At 38.3% G+C, this 25565-nt stretch overlaps 1 protein-coding gene across 1 annotated transcript in view; it reads right to left on the bottom strand.

Annotated features, from left to right (window-relative positions):
- CEP112 (centrosomal protein 112) overlaps window positions 1–25565 on the bottom strand; it is a 362513-nt gene that overhangs the window by 212026 nt on the left and 124922 nt on the right. The window contains exon 18 of the mRNA XM_040989545.1: window positions 3976–4083. Within this exon, the coding sequence (XP_040845479.1) occupies window positions 3976–4083 (108 nt within the window). The remainder of the gene's footprint in view (window positions 1–3975; window positions 4084–25565) is intronic.

Here is a 25565-nt window from a genome sequence, read left to right as displayed (position 1 = left end):
CTGCCACAAAACAAATATGCTGCATTATACCATAAACACTATGAGCATTGTTTGGATTACCATGAGAAAAAGAAAGCTGGGAGGTTGATGAACATTCAAAGAAGGCAAAAAGGATGACTGGTCTGAAGGCTAAGCTCTACCGTAAGCAGCACCATGCTGAGAAAATACAGATGACACAGAGGATCAAGATGCATGGAAAGAGAAACAGCAAACAAAAGAACAATGCAAAGATTCCCCAGGGAGCAGTACCAGTCTATGCAGGTCAGAAAGGGATCTTTTACTTGTTTGACAGCGATTTCATATAAGCAGCTTCAAATCATTATAGGCTACAAACTAAATGGGAAAACTGACATTACTATGATGTTTCTGAAAACTACCAAACAGCCTTACTCTACAGTGGTCAAGAGACCTATTGATTAATTAATCTGTAAAAAACAATTAAAAGATCCACTTCTACAGAAAAAAAAAAAAGAGTAGCTGGGATTTGAAACAGCATTTATGGGATGCTGTCATTGTAGGCGGTGGCTTAACCCACTACACCACAAAGCCGCCCCCTTATGGTTATGTTACACTATGTATAAATTGAATTAATTTTTTATTTCATTAACCCAAGATTATACTCACTGAAAATGCTAAATATGATGTAAATTTGTAGCTTTAATGCCTTAATTATCTAAGTATCACTTGAGACATACAGGTCATGAAATTTCAAGTAAAAAACTTTAAAGGTTAAAATGAAAAATCTCAATTAATCAAACCCCTAACTCATAACTCTATGCCTTTTCCAGATATATGTGTAGTCTTCCAGATTTTTAAATTTATGTATCTAATTATATGTAGCATAATTATATGTGTTTTAATTACATAAATATCATAATTTACAAAGTGTTCTAATATATGCTTACTCCTATTAATCTATCTCAGGTATCTATGTATGTTGGCACCTATAGATGTAAATTAGATGTATATTAGATGTTTTTAACACAGTATAGTATTCCATAATATGGATTTAGAACACTTTATGCAATCAATATTTTTATTTATAATTTTTAAAACTACTACCAAAAATCCTTCATTGATACATGCAAACATGGACCCAGTGCAATGGCGCAATGGCTAAATCTTCACCTTGCACATGCTAACACCCTATAAGGGTGCTGGTTCATATCACGGCTGCTCTACTTCTCATCCAGCCCCTGATTGTGACCTGGGAAAGCAGTGGAGGACGGCCCAAAACCTTGGGACCCTGCATCCATGTGGGAGACCCAGAAGAAGTTCCTGGCTCCTGGCTTCAGATTGGCTTATCTCTGCCAATTGTGGCCACTTAGAGAGTAGGCCAACAGATGGAAGATTTTTCTCTAACTCCTTCTCTCTATAAATCTGCCTTTACAATAAAAATAAATAAATGTTTAGTATACACACACACACATAAGCATATATCTTTGTGCACATGTGTAAATAGTTTTACAGAATAAATTATAAAAAATTAAATTTGTAAACACTATACAAATTAAGTTCCTAAATCAATAGGATATACATACAGAATTTCAAATTATCCAATTTATCAATGTATTGAAGTATTTCAGGCACTATTGACGCAAAGAGAGAAAAAGGGAATGTGTGTGTGTGTGTGTGTTTGTGCGTGTTTCCATTTGTTTGTTTTAGATAGCACTGAACCAGGCAAAAATGGAAGGCCAGGAATTCAATTCAGGTCCTCCATGTGGGTGCTCAGGACCAATTATCCGAGACATTACTTGCTACTGCCACAGGTTCTACCTGAGCAGGAAGCTGGAATCGGGAGCTAACAGCTGGGAGTTGAACACAGACACTGATGTGCGATGTGGGCACCTCAACTGGTATGTTATTCTTCCTCATCTGTATATCCCATCGCTGTTTAGCTCTTTTCTAAGTTACCATGTTGCTTCCGGTTCTTCTCCCATGACAAATGGGGATTTACATTCACATCTTTTCTCATTCATCCTTCTCAGTTTCTTCTGCAGGTTGACCTCATATTTTCAAAGAGTTAAACTAAATCTTCCATGTATTGTTTGATTACATGGGCAGATTACTTCATAGCATTAATTCCTCACTGCTTTTATCGTTCTCCATCTCCTTGCATTTCTGTTGCTTTCTTACATTTAAATAACTTCTGTAACCTCTAACTTTATTGCTACAATGAGGCTAATTAAATTTATGTTCCAGTCTATAACCCTGTCTAATTTTGAAAGTTGAATTGTAACAAATAGCATTTGTTTACTATGATTGTATACACATTGTTTCATGAAGACCTTTATATTGCTAAGACTATATTTCCTTCCTGACTAATTCACAACTCCTGTTGACTGCAGCCATGAGAAAAATGTGGGCTTGGAGTGCCCGATTTACCAAGGCTGCAAGACAAACCTAAAGTTTGCATCTCTGTACAAAGTCATACGTACTTTGTGACAACGCATTCAAACACTGATGCAGAACTGCACAGTTAGCCAAACAAGAACCAATCTCACAGGAAACAGTCAAGATGCCACTTCCATGTTGAAGACTTTTCCTTTGCCCTTAGTTCTTTAAAATTCCAGAGAGGTAGTCCATTGAACCTTTTCTTTGGCTCCACAAATATTTCTTGTGATACTTTCTTAATAAGCTTCCTTCCTTTGATTTCTCTGTTTCCTCCCCGCACTCCAGACAACATGGCGATGTTCATCTTGAATGATTCACGGAGCCTCTCACCTATTCTGCCTCTCTGCCCTTTGTTTTATTTTCTGGAAAATTTCCCCAATTTCTTCTCGACTAGATAAAAAAGCACAGTAACTCAACCTTTATCCACTGAACCACGGCAGTGTCACTAAAGAGTGCGACTTGACAAGGTACTCATATTCTCTGCTTCAATTTCTTCAACTGTTAAATGAGAATAATGATACCTACTACTATTGGTTTCAGATTCTCTATTCTGATTCTTGCTAATTTTTGGCTTGACTTGCCCATCTTTTCTTGCTTTTGTAGGTGAGCTATTTAAATCATTGACATGTCTTCTTTCTAATACTAGTGCATATTCCTGTAAATTTGCCCCCAAAGCACTAGTTCTTCTATATCCTATGAGTTTTCACACTATTGTTATTCCATTGAAATGTTATTTCCATTGTGGCAGCCTTAATACTTAGTATATCATGAAGTAACACGAACTAAGAATTTTAAAGCTGGATTATCATTTTGATATACAATTGTTTTATTATAAAAAACCTATTCAAAAGTGTTTTAATCTTTGTAATGATGACAATCAAAATAGCTTTTTATTCAGGGATTGAGAAAGAATATACTTTTAGAAGAAGAAAATATATATATATTTTTTTTATTAAGCAGAGGTTGGGTGCTGAAAACAAAACCTGGCTTTGGCTGAGTGTGGCCCAGCCCCTCTCTGCAGCTGGAACCTCCTCATACAGGAGCCCTCCCCAGCTTCACTTAGCTCCTTCAACACCCCCACCTGCTCTCTTCTCAAGCCCCTGCACTTGCTGTTCTCTCACCCTGGAGCTGCATTCGTCCACAGAATGCTACATCTGCCTCTGCCTTTAGGCCTCTCCCCTGACCATTCACCCAAGGCACTTCACTTCCTGTTCTCCACCTAGCAAAGTCTATAAAGGCAGCCTGTTTTCTCATTTACAAATCCCTCTTCAAAATTATTTCATTCTCTGATGATAGGCTGATTCTCCATCAAAATGTTGGTTCTGTAAGAGAGGAAATCTAATTTCTCCATCAGTTACCACTAGTGCTGGTTTAAGTGTAGCTGGCATATTAACTGGCACCCAAAATTCTGCTTTTAGGAACTTAGTGAAACAAATATTTGCCAAATTTCAAACATATCACTAATAAAAACTCTTAGTCATATTTACAGTATGCAGATGCCTTGTGATAAAAAAATGATGGTTCACTATTTTTATAACAATTAAAAATTAAAAACTGCTATAATCCAAAGGAAAGACCAACCTGCTGTTCATACCGTTGTCTGACATCGTCCAGCTGCCACACAAACTCCTTGGACTGCTTCTCACGAAGAGACTTCGACCTTGTTAGATCTGCTTCCACTTTTTCCATCTGCAACATGTAAAAAACAAACACTAAACTTTTTGAACAAAGAGTCATATGCTATACATTTTATAATTTCATATATTCTTTAAAAAACGGGTATTAAACATTCACCAATCATTGTGATGGACTTACAAGTGATAAAGTAATGAAACAAATCTAATTTCATTTTGACATATTTTAATAATTTAAAGTGGTAGAAATATAATTTGGGGCCTTCCCATTTTTCTAAAGATGTGTTTCATTTTTATTGAAAGTCAGATTTACAGAGAGAAGGAGAGACAAAGATCTTCAATCTGCTGGTTCACTCCCTGAGTGGCCACAAAGGCGAGAGCTAAGCCAGTCTGAAGCCAGGAACCAGGAGCTTTCTCTGGGTCTCCCACGGAAGTACAGGGTCCCAAGGTTTTGGGCCATCCTCAACTGCTTTCCTAGGCCACAAGCAGGGAGCTGAATGGGAAGTGGAGCAGTCAGGACATGAACCAGTGTGCAAGATGAGGTGTGTGTGCAAAGCGAGGACTTTAGCAACTAGGCTACCACGCCAGGCCTGACCCTAGCAGATTTATTCATTATTGCGCCTTTGGTATATACTGAATAGGAGAAAATATTTTCTACTCATATATTCAATACGAGACCTATCCAAAAATGTAAAGAATTTTTATAACTCAACAATGAATGGTCAACACAATTTATAAATGGGAAACAATCTGAATAGATATTTCTCCAAAGAAAGGCAATAGATGCTCAAGTGCATGAAAAGATGTTCCATATCATTGTTCTTAGGCAACTGAAAACTGAAACAAGAATGACATTCTAATAGAGTCCAATTAGTCGTCCATACCCATGAGTTTCGTACTATGGACTCAACCAACCATAGAAACAAAAGACATTTTAAACAAATTGTTTAGTTGCTAAGCATGATATTTTTCTTGTCATCATTGCCTAAACAATATAACCACCACCACCAAAGCATTCACATTGTATCAGATATTTACCAATAATCTAGAGATGATCTAAAGTGTATGAGGAGATGGGAAGGCTGTGTATGCAAATATGAGAGCATTTTGCAGAAAGAACTTGAGCAGCCATGGACTCTGGTGTCCTCGTGGAGGCCCAGCACCAATCTTCTGACACTGAAGAACAAATGCTAACGCACATGTCAAGACAGAGGAACGCTGACAGCAACACGCAAAGTGTCACAAAAGACACCTGGTTCATGATTCCACTCACATTAAATGTGTAGAATAGGCAAGTCCAAGGAATCAAAAAGTAGATTTGCAGTTCTTTGGGGAGACAATCAGGGGATGGAGGAATGACAGATAAAGGGTACAAGGTTTCTTTATGAACAAAAAAAGTTCTATGTTGACGATTGCACAATTTTGTAAATATATTACAAACCATTGAATTGCACAGTTATGAGTGAATTGTTGATATGTGAATTGCAACAAAGATTCCAACACATTTAAGGCCACAGGTGATCCAATACCTGTCGCCTCTCTCAGCTTTTCTCAACTACTGTATCCCCTCACTGCCACCACTCCTACCCGCTCCTCTGCATGGCCTAAAACATAGTAGAGTCAGTTCTGGCCTTGAGGCTCAGCAGCTTTCCTCTAGATATTCACGTGAATTCTTGAAGTAAGGTTTCGCTTCAACATGACCTTTGAACAGCGGTTGCCTAGACCACTTTATCTATTACATTGCAGCCTCCACACCACACCCACCCAGCATCCCTTTCCCTGATTTGCTGTCACACAGGACATACCACCTTCAGTCTGCATGACTGACTTCCTCTTAGGTTCTCTACCCCTCTATAATGTAGTCCCAAGCTCTCAACTTTCTGAATCATTTAGTGCAGTGCCTGTTAAACACAGCAAATCAAATACCACTAATTAGATGAAGACAAGAAAACTCAGTGTGCCCAACTTGGCTAAATATCTGGCTGACTAGTACTCCATCTTACTTTTTGGAACAAAATAGAGGCAACTGGAAACCCTTATGCTTAGTGAAAATAAGCATGACTCAGAAAGACAAATATTACATGTTCTGACTGCGGCAGCTAGTAAGAATAGTACAATAAAGTGTAACACATATGAGTGACATTGACATCTTGGGAGTCGATAACTGTCTACAGTCCATTTCAGTATTCTTTCTGAACAGTGGTTTTTCTATTGTTGGACTCCTTATTTGTTGCAGCATTAAGCTGGTGACTACAAAATATGTTAAAAACATGTTATCACAAAAATTAAACAAGAAAGCGTAAAGAGAGAATTATCATTATATTCTTAGAATTGTACCTGTGAACCATAGAAAAATCCATTCTCTTTACATCAATAATAATATTTATAAAATTCGATGAATGTACAGCTTTCAATCTACAGTGTCAAACACTTTACAGTACCCCAAAATAAATGGCATAGTACGGGATCCACCTTGCGTCACTTTGTATTTGTATCAGAGGCTCTTTTATATGCAAACAGTAATGAAAAAAACCCATTTAAATAACATGAAAAGGGCATCTTTAATTCAGAGTATGGTCGATCATTGTCTTTCTGAAGTTACAAATTTGGTTAAAACTTAGGAAAATATGTTTTTTCTGATGCAATTATCAGTTGATGTGACAATCAGTCTGGCTCCTCTATATTTGTTATCATTCTGTTTTATCACTATGTTGAGTTACTTCTTGCACAGGTTGCCTTCTTTCAGATTACCTTTAGGTAAGCGGCAAGATTACTCAAAAAACATTTGTATTAAAGGAAATCAACCATGGGAAAAAAAATCTTCACATTTCTATCACTGTTAAATTTGGAGGAAAAAAAATCATTCAAATGCATTTATTTGGATACAATTAAATTTTAAGAGTCAAGAAAGACAGCAAGAGTGAATGCATTGCACTGAATCAAAATAAAATGCATGTTACTACCTGTTACTGCTAACAATACATTTCAGCTGATAGCTATTACACAGAGGAGTGAAAGATCTACACTATGGAATGATATATTTTTTTAAAGATTTATTTATTTTTATTGGAAAGGCAGATGTACAGAGAGGATGAGAGACAAAGAGAAAGGTCTTCTGTCCAATGATTCATTCCCCAAGTGTCCACAATGGCCGGTGCTGCGCTGATTTGAAGCCAGGAGCCGGGAAGTTCTTTTCGAGTCTCCCAGTTGGATGCAGCGTTCCAAGGTTTTTGGCCTTTCTTGACTGCTCTCCCAGGTCACAAGCAGGGAACTGGATAGGAAGTGGAGCTGCCGGGATTAGAACCAGCACTCATATGGAATCCCGGTGTGTTCAAGGCGAGGACCTTAATCATTACGTTATCGTGCCGGGTCCATGGAATGATAATTTAACATGTAAGCACTTCTTTATAATTACCAAGGACCATGATGCTGAAAACATGAAGACATCAGCTTCCAAAATCAATTCTTATGGCTGCAAGATTTAATTTTTATTTATTGACTTGAAAGGCAGAGTTAGGGACAGAGGTGATGGAGACAGATTCCCATCTGCTCTGTCACAATCCAAATGCCCACACCAACCAGGACGGGTCAGGCTGCAGCAGCCAAGAGCCGGGAGAAAAATCAGGGGCTTCCACATATGGCATGAACGGAACAGTCTGAGCCATCACCTGCTGCTTCCCAGTGTGCACACTACCAGAAAGCTGGCCCTGGAAGCAGAGCTGAGAGTCTAATCCAAGATGCAGTGTCCCAGGTGGAAGGATACTGATATGCCAAACAACCCAGCCTGAGGTCTAAGATTAACGATCTTAGCTTGCCATCGGGGTAGTCAAGAATAAATGTAAGGGAAGCAGCACTGTGGCATAATGGAACCAGCATAGGAGTTCCAGTTTGAATCTTGGATGCCCCACTTCCAATCTGGCATTCTGTTGTGGGCCTGGGAAAGCAGGGGAGCATGGTATAAGTACTTGGGACCCTGTAACTCACTTGAGAGACTGGACGGAGTTCAAGGCTTCTGACTTCAGTCTGGCTCAGCCCTAGCCAAGTGGCCATTTGAGGATGGAAGATCTCTGCCTGTAATTCTACTTTTCTAATAAGTGAACAAATACAGTAAGCCTATGTTATTTTGATTCCGAGGCTTCCAGGCTCTCTATTTTTCAGTGTTTTTTTTACAGCAATCCAATGTCCTTGGCATTTTATAAGCAAACACAGCCGTTCCTGTCTCTGGACCTATGCTGTGAATACCTGGCAGGTCCGTACATTCTTTTCCTTTTCCAGTCTTCTAGCTGGATTCAAGTCTTCCTCTGCTCTGAGGTGTTCTTAAATCAAATGAACGCTTTCTATACTCTGTATCCCCAACAGCTTTGTTTTAGTAACTCATTGTTTTTCTCTACAGCATAGAAATGCTTCAAATGTGCAAACTTTGTTTATTCATCTGGCTCATTAGCTGCCAAATACAAAGAATAATGGCTTGTAATGCTTTCTTTTGTATATTTATTACTCACAATTGATACCATATGCAGCATAACTACACACTGAATTCTAAAGGATGGGGAGGAATGACATCGGCAAGATGACAGAATGAGTTCCCTGGCTCCGGTTTTCCTCACATAGCTAGAGCAGAACTTAGCAGTGGGGCTGAGACATGCCCCCTGATCACAGAACCAAGCACAGCCATGTTAGAAGGGTAATAGGAACAGCTTTACCTGGAGCATATCACACTTTCCCCAAACCAGCATAAATCCACACAGAAAAGACGTTCCCTGGACCCTTATTTTGTGTAGAGGAATAAAAAGAGCCAAAAGTACATAACCAGCTTCTCCAGCACTCCGGGATTATTTTTTTTTTAAAAAGATTATTTATTTGAACATCAGAGTTATAGAGAAAAAGAGCAATGGAGAAGTTTTTTTTTTTTGTCTTTTTTTGTTTGTTTGTTTTCTGCTGATTCACAACCCAGATGGCTGCAGTGGACAGGGCTAAGCCAGCTGAAGCCAAGAGCCCAGGGCTGCATCTGGGTGTCTCACAAGGGTCGCAGGGGGCCAAACATTTGAGTGATCCTCACTGCTGTTGCAGATGCACTAGCAGGGAACTGGTCGGAAGTGGAGCAGCCAGACGTGAACCCACATGTGATGCCAACAATACAGATGAAGGATTTGCTGCTACACCTCCACACTGACCCCTGTAGGGATATTTTGTTAGAAACCCACATGTCTGTCTCCTCACTGGAAACATTGGGAGATACAAGCAGTGTTACATTACATCATTAGAACCAGCTACAAACAAAGGGGGTGAAATTCAAAACAATTTCTGCATTTTAGCCACTGGAGATGTTCAACTGAAGACACCAGCCAGTAGTATCCTTCTGACAGGCTCTGTAAGACTTGAGTGCTGAGACAACCTTTCCACTCAGCCTAAAAACTTCACATAAGGCTTGCTCAAGCTGGAAGGTACGCCTGAGAACAGCGTAACTGCAGAGAGCATGTGGCTCCACCAGACCTGGTGAGCACGTGGCAACCCCATCCAGGCTTGTGACTCCAAAGGTTTCCCTAGGCATGAAGTCCAGTTTCCCTTCCTCCAAACATCAGCCAATCAGCAAATTCATCCAGGGTAGCACAGCCATAATCCTGTACAGGTTTAGAGCCTAGTCTGAGAGATAAGTCCACGATTGCATATAATCCGGAGCATGATTTTTGGCCCTTCTCATTCAGAGTGGCTCAGCCGCTAACAACCCAGCCTCTCAGGCCAGCATACAGCCCTAAACTATCAGATGTAATCACAGAATCCAGCAGAAGCTGTGATAGTGAAGCCCAGCAAGGGAGCTTAACTGTGCTTTGGACCACATCCAACAGCCCAGTTAACCTCAGAACACAGATAGCTGCCCAATCTAACCACTGAACTCAAGGGAGGGTCTACCAGCTGCTCATCCAGAATCCCATGCTAGACAATGTAACTAAGGTCTACTCTCCCAAAAAAAACACCTGCAAAGGTATGAACAGGCAGCCACTTCTCAAATGGACAAGACACAAAGGCTACAACAGGAATAAGAGCTAGAAAAACATGACACCATTAAGAGAAACTAATAAAGCTCCAATAACGAACCCTAAAAAATTAGAGATCTGTGAAGGACTGACAAAATACTGAATGTACTTCCCCCAAGAAGTTCAGAGAATCATAAGAAAATATGGATTAAAAAAACAAATATTCAGAAAATACACATGGAACAGCATTGCAGCTCAGTGGAAAAGCTGCCACCTGTGATGCCTTTGACTCCTGACTTCATTATAGCCATTGGGTGAATGAACAAGCAGATGGAAGACATTTTGTTTCATCCTCTCTCTCATTATCTTTCTCCCACACACACATCTCTCTTTTGCTCTGTGTGTGTGTGTATATTTTTCTGCTTCTCAAAATAATAAAGCAAAATAAAATAGAACTTCTAGAAGAAACATAGAAAAAGCTTCATGATGTTGGTTTTGGCAGAGATTTCTTAGATAGAGCAATACAAGTGCAGACAATGAAAACAAAAACAACAAATGAATTACACAAACTAAAAAGTTTCCGTACATAAAAGGAAGCAATCAAGATGATGAAAAGAAAACCTATAGAGTCATGGAAAATGTTTGTGACACGTGTATCTGAAAAGTGGTTAATATTCAAAATCGCAAGGAAACTGCATTATGACAAATAAAAAATTTAAAAATACATATGGAAAAAATTACAACAACAACAAAACCAAAATCACAAGGAATTCAAACAACTTGGGAGCCAAGAAAACAAATAACCTAAAGGTTAATAAATGAACAAAGGACCTCAGCAGACATTTTTCAAAAGATGAAATTTAAATGGCCAAAAGATGATGAAAAAAATGATCAATTAATAAGCATTGAGGAAATACAAACTAAAATAGTCATTACAAAAATAAATACAAAATAAAATAAACTGCAAAAATAAATACATGTACAAAAATAAATAAAAAACCACAATAAGGTACCATCTCACACCTACTGGAATAGCTACTACCAAAACACAAAAAACAGCAAGTATTGAGGAGAATGTGCAGAGAGAATCCTTACAGCTGTTGGAAATGTCAAGCAGATAACCCTATCATTTGTGACAAAATGGACAAACCTGAAGAACATCATTTTAAGTAAAAGTAGGCAGGCATAGAAATAGAGAAAAAGATAATATCACTTAGATATGTTACCAAAAAAAAAATAGTCAAACTCATAAACGTCGAGAGAAGAATGGTAGAGACTAGTGGAGGATAATATTTAAGGGTCCAAAGTTTGAATCAGGTGAGAATGCTAAAGTCAGGTGATCTATACTACAGGTTGACTGTGATACACATTTCAAAATTGGTTAAGGGAATAAACCTAAGTGTCTTACATTGTGTGCATGTGTGTGCAAATATATTAAATAGATAAAAGATTGTATCCCCCAAAATACACAATTACATACTGTCAATTTGAAAAAAAGTAATAAAATCGTTGTGCCATACTCAAAGCAATACATGAAAAACCCAATGCCAGCATCATACTGAATGGGCAAAGATTAGAAGTTTTCCTGCTAAGATCTAGAACCAGGCAAGGATGTCTGCTATCACCACTGCTATTTGACATAGTACTGGAAGTACTTGCAAATACTATCAGACAAGAAAAAGAAAGCAAAGGAATTCAAATTGGAAAGTAGGAATTCAAGCTATCTATGTTTGCGGATGACATGATTCTATACACAGGAGAACAAGGAGACTCAATAAAGAGACTGATTATTTATAATTACCTGAGATGGTCAATATACCTTTTTATCACAGTTAACGCTACTGCCCATAAATAACAAAGATCCAGTACTCATTGTACCTTCATTAGGGCCCTGGGATACAAGAACGAACTTACAAAGAAATGACTGACAGTCTCATACATGGTTGGGAGACACTGCAGCAGCAGCATGATGGACACCCATTGTGAGATTGGTGGGGAGAAGGGAGAGAAGGAGGGAATTGGGAGGGGAGGAGACTCCAGTGCCAACTAAACTGTATCCAAACACAATTTTAAAAGGCTGAAAATACTTAGCAAAAAATAAAAATTTTTTAATTGTGAGACAGAAACTTAAAAAATTGTTGTACAACTAAACATTTTAAAAGATGAGGCAAAGAATAAGCAAAACTGTAACAGGAGCAAAATGTTAATATCTTAAAATATTAATGCAAGTATTCAAAATAAACAAATATTTAAGAGAAAAACAAATTTATATATGTGAAAATCATCTTCTGAAATCAAAACATAAGGCAACTAAATTATACTAAAGTGCATTCCATATCTGAACCATGAAGAAAACCTCAAAAAAATTGATATTACAAGAAAATGAAGTAATGCTATTTTAGATTATACTGACCGAAAATGCTAGCCCCCACTCCATTCTCCATCTAAAATTAAACAAAACTTCAAAAAAATAAGCCTGCTAAAGTCTGTATCAAGATACGGGTTCTCAGTTGCCATAGATGCCAAAGATTCTGCTTCATCATTCATCATTCCAAATTCCAGGCAACTCTGGGTAAATTAAAAAAACATGCAAACTGCTCTATCATGGCTTGAAGAGAACCTAAGAATAAAACTCCATGGTCAATAGGAGCCAGAGAGTGATGGGATGCATTCCTGTGACTGTCCAGTGTTCAAGCAGAAAGAGGCCAGGAAGAGAGTGGGGTCTTCTTGGAGAGGGTGGATCATGCAGCACATTGCTTCATACTGGAGAAAATCAAAGTTCCCAGAGCTTGAACAACATTGTTCCTTGTTCAAAACGAGGTTACTCCATTGGTATCTCAAAAATGTCAATGTTAAGGTCACTGTAAATTCAACATCCCCCAGATGGTAGCAAAATGTCTTCTCTGCAGCACTGACCATTTCAGGAAGGGCAAAGGACATCAACACACTAAGTATCCTGTTGGTGTCTTAATCAACAGAACAGTGTTCAATGCCAGTTCTGCAGGACAAGATCCAAGGTCTAAAACAATCTTACATTTCTCTAAATAAAATCAAGGATCTATTTCAAGAGCACAGATTAAGTGAACACCACGTGAACATCTGGAAGTCTCTATCAAATATATTCTTAACAAGCTATTGCTCTTCCCCCAGCGAGACACTATTATGTGGTAATATGCTATGTTATCTGACATATGTAAGTCATATAACATAATTACATAATTGTATACAAATGCAATTCAAAATATTCATGCTTTGTACATGCATATTTAAATAAGTCTTAAGAATATGCAACATTTTTCAGATAGGTATAGGTTATACACACATAGCTAGAAATAAACAAGCAAACTAGTAGACAGATAAAAATGGCAGAAATGCAGGTAAAGAATGATTTCTATGCCTAGCTAAAGACTCAGAAAAAACTAGTTTCTTCAACAACTCTCAACTAACACATTAATTGATTATATGTTTAGGTCATTTGTGAGTAATATTCGTTAAGTGATATAACAAAAACAATATGTCTTTCATATCTGCTACTGTGTGGAAAGATCAGCACAAGGAACAAAAGCATGAAAGGTAGAAATATTTCTAGAACTATAAATACATTAACTCCATAAATCATTTACCTAACCCAAACAAAACAACAGGCTTAAAATAAATTAAGCTATTCTTCTCTACTCAGGATGTTGCCCTTTATACATCATTATGCCATTTGACACCTATCAGACCATCTGATTTTTGTATTTATAAGACCTCGTTATTTATTTGAAAGGCAAAGTTACACCGATTCTTTCATCTGCTGGTTCAAGTTCATTCCCCAACAGCCCTAATAGCCAGTGCTGGGCCAGGTTGAAGTCAAGGGTTAGGGAACTCCATTTCCAATCTCCCAAGCACTCCAGTCATCTGCTACCTTCTCAGGCACATTGACAAGGAGCTGAATGAGAAGCAGAGCAGCTGGGCCTTAAACAGTACTTCTTAGGGGATGCTAGTGTTGCAACCAGTGGCTCAAACTGCCGAAACACAACTCTGACCCTTTCACATTTCTTTATTAACAAATGAAATTAAATGGTTTACTAATGCTGTTTTTATGTATGTGATCATTACCGCAAAATATTACCAATGTTTTTGATTCACACTTAAAACTTTGACTCAATCAACTCCTTTTGTGAAAACATTAACATGAAAAAAGCAGAATATTGAGACACACATATGAAAAACTGAACATGGATGACTTTTCTCAAATGAAACATCTTGAAGTAAGTAGTGCCCAGAAATAAAAATAGTACTTTAGAAATTTCTTGTTCAATCATGGAAAACCAAGACCCAGTGCTGTTGCTGGGTTTCATTTCTGATGTAAACAAAACCATACAAACTGTTAGTGATCTTTGTGTCTGGTTGTGGAGTTGGGCCCAGTACGCTGCCCTAGTAGCTAAAGTGCCTACCTTGCGCACACCAAGATCCCATATGGGCACCTGTTCTAATCCTGGCAGCCTCATTTCCCATGTAGCTCCCTGCTTGTGGCCTGGGAAAGTAGTCGAGGACAGCTGGAAGCCTTGGAACCCTGCACCCACATGGGACACCTACAAGAGCTCCGGGCTCATGGCTTCAGATTGGCTTAGCTCTAGCCATTGTGGTTGTTTGGGAGTAAATCAACGGATGGAAGACCTTCCTCTTTGTCTCTCCTCCTCTCTGTATATCTGACTTTCCAGTAAAAATAAAATAAATCTAACAACAACAAAAAGTTGTGGTGTCATGGTGCAGCAAGTTATGCTCCTGCTTGCCATGCCAGCATCCTATATCAGAGTGCTGACTTCAGTCCAAGCTGCTCTGTTTCCAAGCCAACCTCCTGCTGATGTTCCTGGGAAGGGAGCAAAAGATGGCCCAAATACTTGGGCACGTGCCATCTCCATGGGACATCTGGATGGATCCCCTGGCACCAGCATCAGCCAGATCAAGCCCTAGCACTGTGGGCCTGAGAGCAGTGAATCAAGGAATGGTGTGTGTGTGTGTGTGTGTGTGTGTCTTTCAATAAATGTCATTAAAAAAATAATGTTAGAGTTTTTAACCCTTCATTCTCAATGTACTATTTCATCATGTGAATTCAGCACACTATGTATTTTGCTGATGATGCACTTGCTAGTTCCTAGTTTTGGGGAAGGTTAAATTACATGTCATCTTACAATAATAATCTAGCACATATTCTTTCATTGACTAGTAAGAACTTACGTAAGATTCCTACTTTGAAGCAGCATATTTAGGCTTAATAGATATTCTGAGTTTCAAATCTATTAGTGTTCCACCTGAGTTGCACACTTGTGTTCTGCCTCGGGGTGTCTAGTAGTATCACGTTGCAATTCCCTGGATGACTAAAGAAACCGAGCACCTTGTCTTGGCGATGGTTGTCCACTGTGAAATGAACTTTTATGAACATGCATTTTAAATCTCTTGCCTGTTTTCTCTTTGGAGTCTATCCTAACTGATTTTGGAAGTCCTTTATTCTGATTATAAACTTTTTAATTGATACATAAGTACCAAATACTCTTTCCAAATCTGGAGTTGACTTCATATAGCCTCATTGAATAGATCAGTTTTTCATATTAATAAACCTGTTTTTTAAACTAATTCAATAGTTATGCCTTTTTATTTCCTGTTCAGAAAATCCTTATGTATTCCTAAAAATGTTCCTTCAATTCATTCTGAAACTTTTATTGTTTCACTTTCCACATATGTATCTGCAATCCCTTAGAATTGATTTTGTGAATAGGACAAAATGAAAAATAGGATTTGTCTCATTTATCCATGAATATTCAAGTGCTGCAGCATCATTCACTGCAATCATCATTCTCCACTGACATCAATCAGATGGGCCACATATGTGTGGATCTATTTTGGTCTCTTCTCTTCCACTGGCCATCTTGTGCCTTTATCGCACTGCACTAATTACAACAATAGCAATCTCAACACCGGTGCTATAACTTTTCCAGTTACGTTATTTTCATAGTTATTTTTAGCCTCTTGCATTTCCTGTACATTTTGGAATCAGTTTGTCAAGTTCCCTCATTCCTCCCCTGCAAATACAGTTAGTATGTTGCTATTTCGAATTCTGTGGATTCTGCAGATTAATTTGAGAACTGCCATTTTTCATAAAAATTGAGTCTTTAAATTCATACACTTAAAACGTTCTCAATACATTTACATATCAATATATTATCTCAATATATTTATATCTTCTTAAGCTTCTTTCAATAATAGAAGTTCTCTGTATTTTTGTAAGAATTTTTTTTTCTTCAATAGGTAATGCTTTTAAATCTTACTATAAATAACATATTTTTCCAATTTTATTTGTTACTTATTGCTGGCAGATAGAAATAAAATTGATTTGTATAAAGCCCTTATATTGAATGTCCCTCCTGAATTCATTACTAACGGTCTTTAAAAAGTAAACATTTGATGAATTCATAGGCAAAGATATCATGACTGAGAATGAAAATATAACTTACTGAGCTGCTTCACCCGTCCCTGCTATTTTCTCTTAATGACCCATTTATTCCATAGTTATGCGGAATAACTATCACAATCACATAACTAATACACAAGCCACAAAGCTGTCTTTGTCTCCACATCCTCAGAATGTAAAAAAAGTGGCTGCCACAGATTTATAATGTAATTATAATGTAAATTAAAAGATAAATCAAGTGTGTTTGAGTGTTTTTGTCAGTCAGTCAATAAAAACAGCCAAGGACTCAAAAACAATATGTCACTATTTTCATAAAGCAAATACAGAGAAAATGATGTTTCCCAGTTCAACTACTCCCAGATTAAGTAATTAATCTTTTGCTTATCTTATTCTGAATAACATGTTTCTATTTTTTATATGTTTTCATTTTATTTTGATTTTCAAAGACAAAAAAATCAGATATTCTTGGGATTCTGTCATTTTGTGCTGATTAAACAATGGTCTCTGGTATGGTGTGAGCATTCCCACCAATGTTTACACTGAAATTTAATAGATATCGTAAACCGTAATACAGACGTGAGGCGAACCTTCAAGAGGCAGGGTGTCTAAAACAGAACGATGCCATCAGCTCCAGAGAGGCTGATTTTCTGGAAATGAGTTCCCGATTAAGAGGGCAAGTTTGTGCACAATGTTGTGTTTCATACCTGCTCTCAGGCCCTTCCCCCACCTTGTGACACAGCGTGAAGGCCTCACTCAAGCCTGGCACAATGCTTTTGGCTTCCCAGGCTCCAGAAATACGAGCCAAATAAATGTCTCCTTTTTCTTTGTTAAAGCATTCTGCTGTAGCAGCAGAAAACGAACTAAGGCAGTGTCTATTTGAAGTATTTAAATACATTCTAAAATTTTACTTGTATTACCTAATTTCACTAAAGCAGGTAGAACACTTTCTCCATTATCATAAAAAAAAAGTGCTTCTATTCATGTTGAGACTTTTATAATCTTAAAATTAGCACTAAAAACTTGTTTACATGTATATGATTCAGGGAAAGTATTTGACCTAGCAGTGAAACCACTTGCCTCCCATACTGGAATGACTGGATTCTGTCCCTGGTTCCAGCTCATCATGCCAGCTTCCAGCCAAAGCAGACACGGACAGGAAGCAGTGGTGATTGAGGCAATAGGCTTCCTGACACGTGGAAGATGTGAAATGAATTCCAGGATCCTCATTCTGGCCCTGGCAAAGGAGCAGCTATTGCAAACATTTGGGGAGTGAAACAGTCGATGGAAGTGCTTCCTGCACTAACCTTGTGTGTGTGCCCTTCACCTCTCAGCGAATTTTAAAAATTATATGAGCCAGCATAGGTGATAAAAGAACAATAGGACAAAGAAGTAAGTCATAACAAGTGGTTTTTACAAGCACTGTTTCCAAGTGTATTTGTTACACTAAACATAAGGACACAAATATATTCATGTGGCATTCTTCCTTTTCTGCATGTTATGAAATTTGCTCATATTGCTAACATTTAGCAGCAAACATCATGTAATGAGGATTTTCTAGAGGAAAAAAAATAAACTAGCAAAGTCAAGCATTTAGTGGGAGCCAGGAGGAAGGAGTTAGCTGACATTCATGCAGTCGGCTTACAAGATTAAAAAATTTCATTTCAGAGCTGCTGCCCACATTTTCAATCATTTATCCACTGAATAGAGAATATTTAAATACAGAATACTTTCTCAAGCATGATTACATATATAAATAGAAATCATTCTAATAGTATGACATTTTCACAATTAAAATATATACTTTCTACCCAAGTAATTGCTAACAGCCAATACTCATAATGGATTTCACCAATGAAGTAAAAATGAGGTTATTATTTGAGCAATGTTAAAGGAGATAAAAAGTTCTTCAAAGGGAAAGGAGCAGTGTAAAGCATTTTTGAAAGTTTAAGTGTGTCCCATTCTCTCATGGGCTTCGTTTTTGAAAAAGTAATTTTCCTCCAAAAGAAAACTGAAAAGCTTTTATTTTTTAATTCAAAATCCCATTGTCTGCTATCTACAGAAGTTTTGAAATAGAAAAAGATGCCCTTCAGCTCTGCTGGCTTTTACACAAATATTTCTGTAAGATGAGGAAAGTAATTCAAACCAAGACCAGTCAGAGAACACTTAAAAATACAGACTATGGCGAAATCTGAAAGAAAATTCTCTAAATAATGAATCTACTGATTTTTTCCTAGATTTTGAATTGTATCAGATCTACACTTTCAAATTAACTGACAATCTAAAATACAAGATTCCTATTTTACCATATCTTGTTTTAATATCATATGCATGCTTTAATAATTCAAGTTACTCAAGTTTGCCAGATAAGAATTGCTTGAATATCTTCTTAAATTGTCTAATTGTAAAGATCCTGTTCTAAATCTGTTCCCCTCTCACCATGTTCATACCAAGCCTGTTTGGTTCTGGTACAAAAACAGAGAAGATCAATGGAACAGAATAGAAACCTCAGAAGGGAGCCCACGCAAGTACAGCCAATTAATCTTCAACAACAGAACTGAAAACAATCCAGTCTCCAGCTGAACTTTTGTACCATCTTTTCAAGCTCTGAGAAGAATGTTTATAGGATCTTGATTGGGATCACATTAAATATCTATATACTGAAACTAATATACAGGAATATTGTAGGTTTCAACCCTATTCCACCATCTTGGCTAAATTCTATTTGTTTATTTTTATTGGAAAGGCAGATATACAGAGAAGGAAAGACAGATATGCCATCTGCTGGTTTACCTCCCAATGTTACCTGCTGTCTACTTTCTTTAAGTAAACAAAAAACAGCAAAATAAAGACTGCTTAATGTTACTTTATATAAAATGTACACAGAAATTTTGACAGGTGTCCAAGGTTTTGGACCATTTTCTGCTGCATTCCCAGGCCACAAGCAGGGAGCTGGATGTGATGATAAGCAGCCAGACACAAACCAGTGCCCACATGGGATCCTGCCACTTGAAAGGAAAGGATTAGCTAAATTTAGTCATTGAGCCAGGCTCTTACCATGTAGTTTTTGTTTGTCTATTTTTTTAACTCTTAAAAAGATTTATTTATTTATATTGGAAAGTCACATTTATAGAAAGAATAAGAAACAGAGAGAGAGAGAGAGCTTCCATCTGTTGGGTCATTCCCCATGTGGCCGCAACAGCTGGAGCTAAGCCAATCCAAAGCCAGGAGCCAGGAGCTTGCTCCAGGTTTCCCACATGGGTACAGGGTCCCAAGATATTAAGCTGTACTCTACTGCTTTCCCAGGCCACAGGTAGGGACCTGGAAGGAAAGTGGAACAGATGGGACATGAACTGGCACCAATATGGGATCCCAGCGCATCCAAGTGAGAATTTAGCCATTAGGCTATAGTGTCGGGCCAACCATGTAGTTTTAATAACTTTTCTTTTCTTAAAAATTGATGTATTTTTATTGGAGAGTTAGATATACAGAAAGGAAGACAGACAGAGAGAAATATCTTCCATCCACGATTCATTCCCCAAGTAGCCGCAATGGCTGGAGCTGCGTCAGTCTGAAGTCAGGACCCTGGAGCTTCTCCCACGCAGGTGCAGAGTCTGAAGGCTTTGGGCCATCTTCAACTGCTTTTCCAGGCCACACGCAGGGAACTGGATGAGAAGTGGGGCTGCCATGATTATAAGCAGAAGCCCACATGGGATCCTGGTGTATTTAAGGTGAGGACATTAGCCACTAGGATACCAGGCCAGGCCGTCTAATAACTTTTCATACTTGGATTCATCGAGTATTCTGCCTTGATGACGCAAAAATCCAACTCCTTTTACCAGCTTATTGATTTGCAGAGCTCTTAATTGGTATGACACCCTTACAGACAATTTTTGACTTGTCTGAATGTAATTGACATACTTATATCATTCTTTTAATTTTGTGCAGCTTTATTTTAAGTTTGTCCTTTATAAACAAAATATTTACTAATTTAAATCTGCTGGGCAATATTTAAATATATTTAGAAAAATTTAGCTATAATGCTTACTGTTGAAATGATAAACTCTTATTTTAGAAATATGCTGCGTGAGAGAATCTAGATGGTGGAATAGGGTAAGGACATGTATAAATAGACGGAGAAATATTAGCCAGTGTGAAGCACAGAAGCATATTTCAGCAAACAGGAGAGGACAGAACAACAGCAGAGGGTAACTGGAGACTGACAGACACAAGAAAGCAGCGGACACAATGGTGCGGTGTTACAGCGACTGATACTCCAGCAGCATTCAGCAAGCAATGATCTGAACTGCACTGGCAGCAAGAACTTCACCAACAATAAGGTGAGAAGGGACTTTCACCAAGAGCTCAGAGGTCAACCCAAAGAACTGTCCGACCTGCTAGTCTATTTGATTTGACAAGGAGCAGAGACAGAGCAGCAAATCCCAGACGGGCAGTGTGGGAACAGGGTGGATTTCACAGACCAGTCTGTTCCCTAGATCCATATCAGGTGCTATTTTGCTTAGGGAGGCAAGGGCTATGGGCAGTACTGTGTATGCACTTACCTGGGAGTGAACTAATTTCTGGCTCAGTGAACTGCAACAACACGGTATGCTACAGGTTCCACCCAAGATAGGGCTGGGTACCTCTTCGACCTGATGGCTAGCAGATCAAGAACTCTAACAGTGGCATATCAGGCACCATTTCACATGGTGTGGCAAAAAATTTAAGACTGCAAGGGACAATAGTGAGCTGCGTATGTACTGAGCTTGATGAGAACTCACTGAGCTCAGTGCATTGTGCTGGTCTCACAGGAAAATAATATTGACTATGGCATCATACGGGTCAAAACAGGTCCATATGGCCCTCAGACATAACAGTCAACAGGTTCTGGAAAGATCAAAACCACCAACAATCTAGCTATGTAGGACACCTGGTGTCTCTCTAATCCTGGGACCTGCTCAAAACAGAAGTGGGAGGAAGGTTGTATAGACAGCAGTGTAGCCTCAGCACAGCATCACAGGGAGTAGTGGAGACTGGTGAGCCAGGAGCTGGGGCTGCAGAGGCCATGGTGGAAGTGTAGCATAAGAACCCAGACCTGGAACTCGCTGGAGGGAGTGGCACAAGTGACTGCAAGCAAAGAGTCGTGTACTAACCACAGTAACTAAAACTGAACTGTAGACCTGTGGGTGACACAGCTTAGAAACCTGCCCCAAAGAGAAGAATCTGATAACCAGAAGTACAATGATCAAGAGCAAAAGAAGAGACAGAGGCACAATGAATATTACTGAAGACATCCCAGCAAAGGAGCAAAATCCTTTGCCAACCTCAGTGTTAACAGAGGAAGACCTTGAGAAAATGAGGGATACAGAATTTAAAACCCTTGTTATAAAGCTTCTTATCAGCAATGAGAAGTACATAAAGCAGGCATTCAAGGAATTTAAGGAATCTGATACACAGCAAATAACAGCAGTGAATTAAAGGAAAGTTGATATATCAGAAATGAAGAATACAGTAGAACAAATTAAAAGTGCAGTGGAGAGTCTCCAAAATAGAATGAAGGAGGCAGAGGAAAGAATTTCAGAATTAGATTTCACCAGGAAGAAACAAACAAAAAGTTGGAACACAGCTGGATCAGACTAAAAAAAGTATTCAAGAATTGAAAGACACTATTAAAGGCCTAATATAAGAGTTATGGGAGTTCTAGAAGGTGCAGAAAGAGAAACTGGGATTAAAGGTGGATTCAATGAAATAATAAAGGAAAATTTCCCTCATCTAGATAAAGAATTGGGAAACAACATCCAGGAGAGGTACAGAACCCAACAGGGTTGACCAAAAGCAATCTTCACCACGACACATGAAATCAAGCTCTCTTCGATCGAACATAAGGAAAAGATCCTTAAATGCGCACGTGCAAAAAGTCAACTGACATATAAAGGAATGCCGATTAAATTCACAGGATACCTCTTATAGGAAACACTGCAGTCTAAACGGGAATGGAGTAACATATTCCAGATTCTAAAAGTAAAAAAATTGTCGGCCCAAGATAATGTACCCAGAAAAACTTTCCTTTGTATTTAAAAATGAAATAAATTTCTTCCCCAGTAAAGAAAAGTTAAAAGAATATGCCTCTTCCAAACCTGCCCTATAACTGACACTTAAAGATATTCTCTTGACAGAGAAAAGGAGTAGCACCCACCAAAACCAAAGGCAAATGTGAAGAACATCCCAGTAAAATAACAACAGAAGACTAAAGCAATGAACAACCCATTGCTAAAATGACAAGACCAAAATACCACCCATTCATATTAACCCTGAATGTAAATGGCTTAAACTTATCTATCAAACATCATAGATTAGTAGACTGGATTAAAAAAACAAAACCTATCTATTTGTTGCCTTCAGGAGACATATTTCACCAACAAAGATCAGCAGAAACTATATCTCGTGGATTTTGACTTTTTTGTTGTTTCATCTCTCCAAAACACTTTCTTCTGATTAAATTCTTCAATGACTCATAGATCATACAGTAACATCATTTTCTTCAAGAAGAAAATGACTTTTCTTGACTTTTTCATTTCTTCAGTGACAATTAGTCATTCAGTAGCATGTTATTTAACTTCATGGTGTTGTTAATTTCTTTTGTTCTTCCTTTTGTTGATATTATATTGTGGCTTCTCATTTAAGGGGATGTACAGTGACTGTGTAATGGAGACCATCATATCTAGTAACATGTTATTTAGCTTCATGACATTGTACATTTCTATTTTTCTTACTGTTGTTGATTTTATATTGTGGCTTCTCATTTAAGGGGATGTATAGTAACTGTGTAATGGAGACTATCACATCCAGATGCGAGGATACAATGCAGTATGCATCTTTACTTCCAGACCAAAGATGGACTCCCAATGAAACTGTTAACTCTATCTTAACAATAGGATACTGGATTCTGTCATATGTCCATGCCCACAATAATGGACATATGACTGTTTATGAAGAACTATAGTATAGTCTAGTAATATAGGGGAACTCAGTGAGGGAGGAGGAAACTGGGAAGGAGATAGGGAAATTCAGAACTGTATCATAAAGTTATAATGATAAAAAGAATTAAAAAAAATACACTGCGTTTATGTCCCCTCTTCCTCTTAGGCAACATCATCTCTCTAATCTTCCCTTTATGTTCTGAAGATTTTATAAGGATAATGCTTATGTTCAAACACTTGAAAAGTATTTTAATATTATTTCCCATTTTAGGAATCTTACGGGTTTCACACAATCATGACAGACAGCTTCAGCATTTTTTGCTCCTCCAACTCTTTCACTACCTACCAATGTTTTAATCACTGTCGATATAATACAGGGATTTAAATTCAAGTTATCAGTAAATTTGAATTTAATACTTTGTAAATCTGTGTTTTTACAGATTAATCACCAATGCCATTCTGCTTCATAACGACATGGGTAACAGCTATTCATATTTCTGTCAGCCTTGCCAGATTCTAGTGTTCTCCACCTCTGCTGGTTTAATGGATCACTTCCCAACAGGCAGGAAGTCATGTGATTCACCTCTGGATTGGCTGATGTGTTACCATACTTTTTTCCCCTCAAAACAAATAAGTGCTCTATACATTGTATGAGGTCTCCTACATAAGGAAATACATTTCTGATGATTTTGCAAGTTAAAAACTGTCAGAGATCACCCTTAGATCTCAGCCTGCCTAGCGTATATACAAGGCCAAAGGCATATGGCACACTGTGTGCTTGGCTAACTAAGACCCCAACATGGCCTGTTCACTAGGCATATAACAAGGCAATGGGCTTCACCCCAGTCTCTCTTCCCTGCTCTTGTTTGAACTGTGCTAGGACTTACTTCGTAAACAACTCCAGGAAGTTAAATGTTACATTGATTCTGTTTTTCAGCAGGTAAGAAGTGTGTGCTGAGACAGTTTCCTGTATTTCCTGACCTTTAATTTCATTGGAGGGTCCAGAGAGATAGACAGATCTATTAGCCAGTCACAATGTTATTATTGGGTAGAAGTAATGTTGAGACCGCCCTTATACCTGTCCCATTTTCCAACTCTATATAAGCTTGTGGCTTCTTTCAAATAAACGGACATTCGTCACCACCGATTTGTCTTCAGTGTTTCTTCTGCAGAAGACCACTGTTGCCTCACCCCTTGGTGGTCTCAGGTCTGCTGGACAGAAGACTCCTGAGAAAAAAACTGCTTGGAACCGAACTGAGTCACAACTTTTTTCCTTCAAAAATTGCTCTGCTACTTTCTCTGCCAGTATCATTCAAACTAGAAACTTGCAGGAAATTGATTTTTATCCTCAAGGTCCAATTCTTTTTCCAGATGATATTTATATTTCATTAACTACTTTTATTTGATATATGGACTCTTGCAAAGGCACTTCTGTTCTACAATGTTTTTTTCTGAATTCCACAGGTTATTTTCAGAAGTATACTTTTATCCTGTGAGTGTAAAATCGAGACTTCCTTGTTCTACAAAATGTTTACACAGGTATCCTGTTATTTGTGTGTTATCTCTCTCCTTATCCACTGAGTTTAGAATATTTTCATAGTACATCATTAGCTTCAAGGAGTGCATTTATTGTGTCAAAGCTGAGTGTGATACGCGGCTCTTCTCAGATGCCATGCTGCTTAGTCTTAGCACTTTTGAAAACCTGATTCTTGGCTTGATATTCTTTACTGTGTGCTTAAAAGAGCTTGTCTGGGACTTTCTTCTTCAATATTTTATCCACTCCTTTAGTTGTAAGCCTCTCAGCAAGTCTCCCATGGAGCTCTGTGGAGTATCTGGATGAGACACACATCCTGGAGCTTTGGCACTGATTAAAACGGAGCAGGAAGGAGGTGCAGAGCCACGCTGAACGGACAGGAAATCTCTGCTTCCCAGTACAAACTCTCAGTAGGAATCTACAGTCTGGCTCAGGCAGATGGGAGACAGAAAGAACGGGATCAGACCGACCCACATAAAGCACTAGGAGTAGAAACACAAAGGGAGAAAGCAGGAGCGGAAACAATCCCAGGTTCAAGTCGCAAACCCTACAGACTCAGACTTAGGTAGGAAACCTTCCTCTGGGACGTTCCCATCG

The sequence above is a fragment of the Ochotona curzoniae genome, unplaced genomic scaffold, assembly GCF_017591425.1.
Source record: "Ochotona curzoniae isolate NIBS_2020 unplaced genomic scaffold, NIBS_Ocur_1.0 contig_523, whole genome shotgun sequence".
NCBI lineage: Eukaryota > Metazoa > Chordata > Mammalia > Lagomorpha > Ochotonidae > Ochotona > Ochotona curzoniae.
The sequence above is the reverse complement of the archived record's forward strand: the minus strand, read 5'-3'. Positions and strand labels throughout refer to the sequence as shown.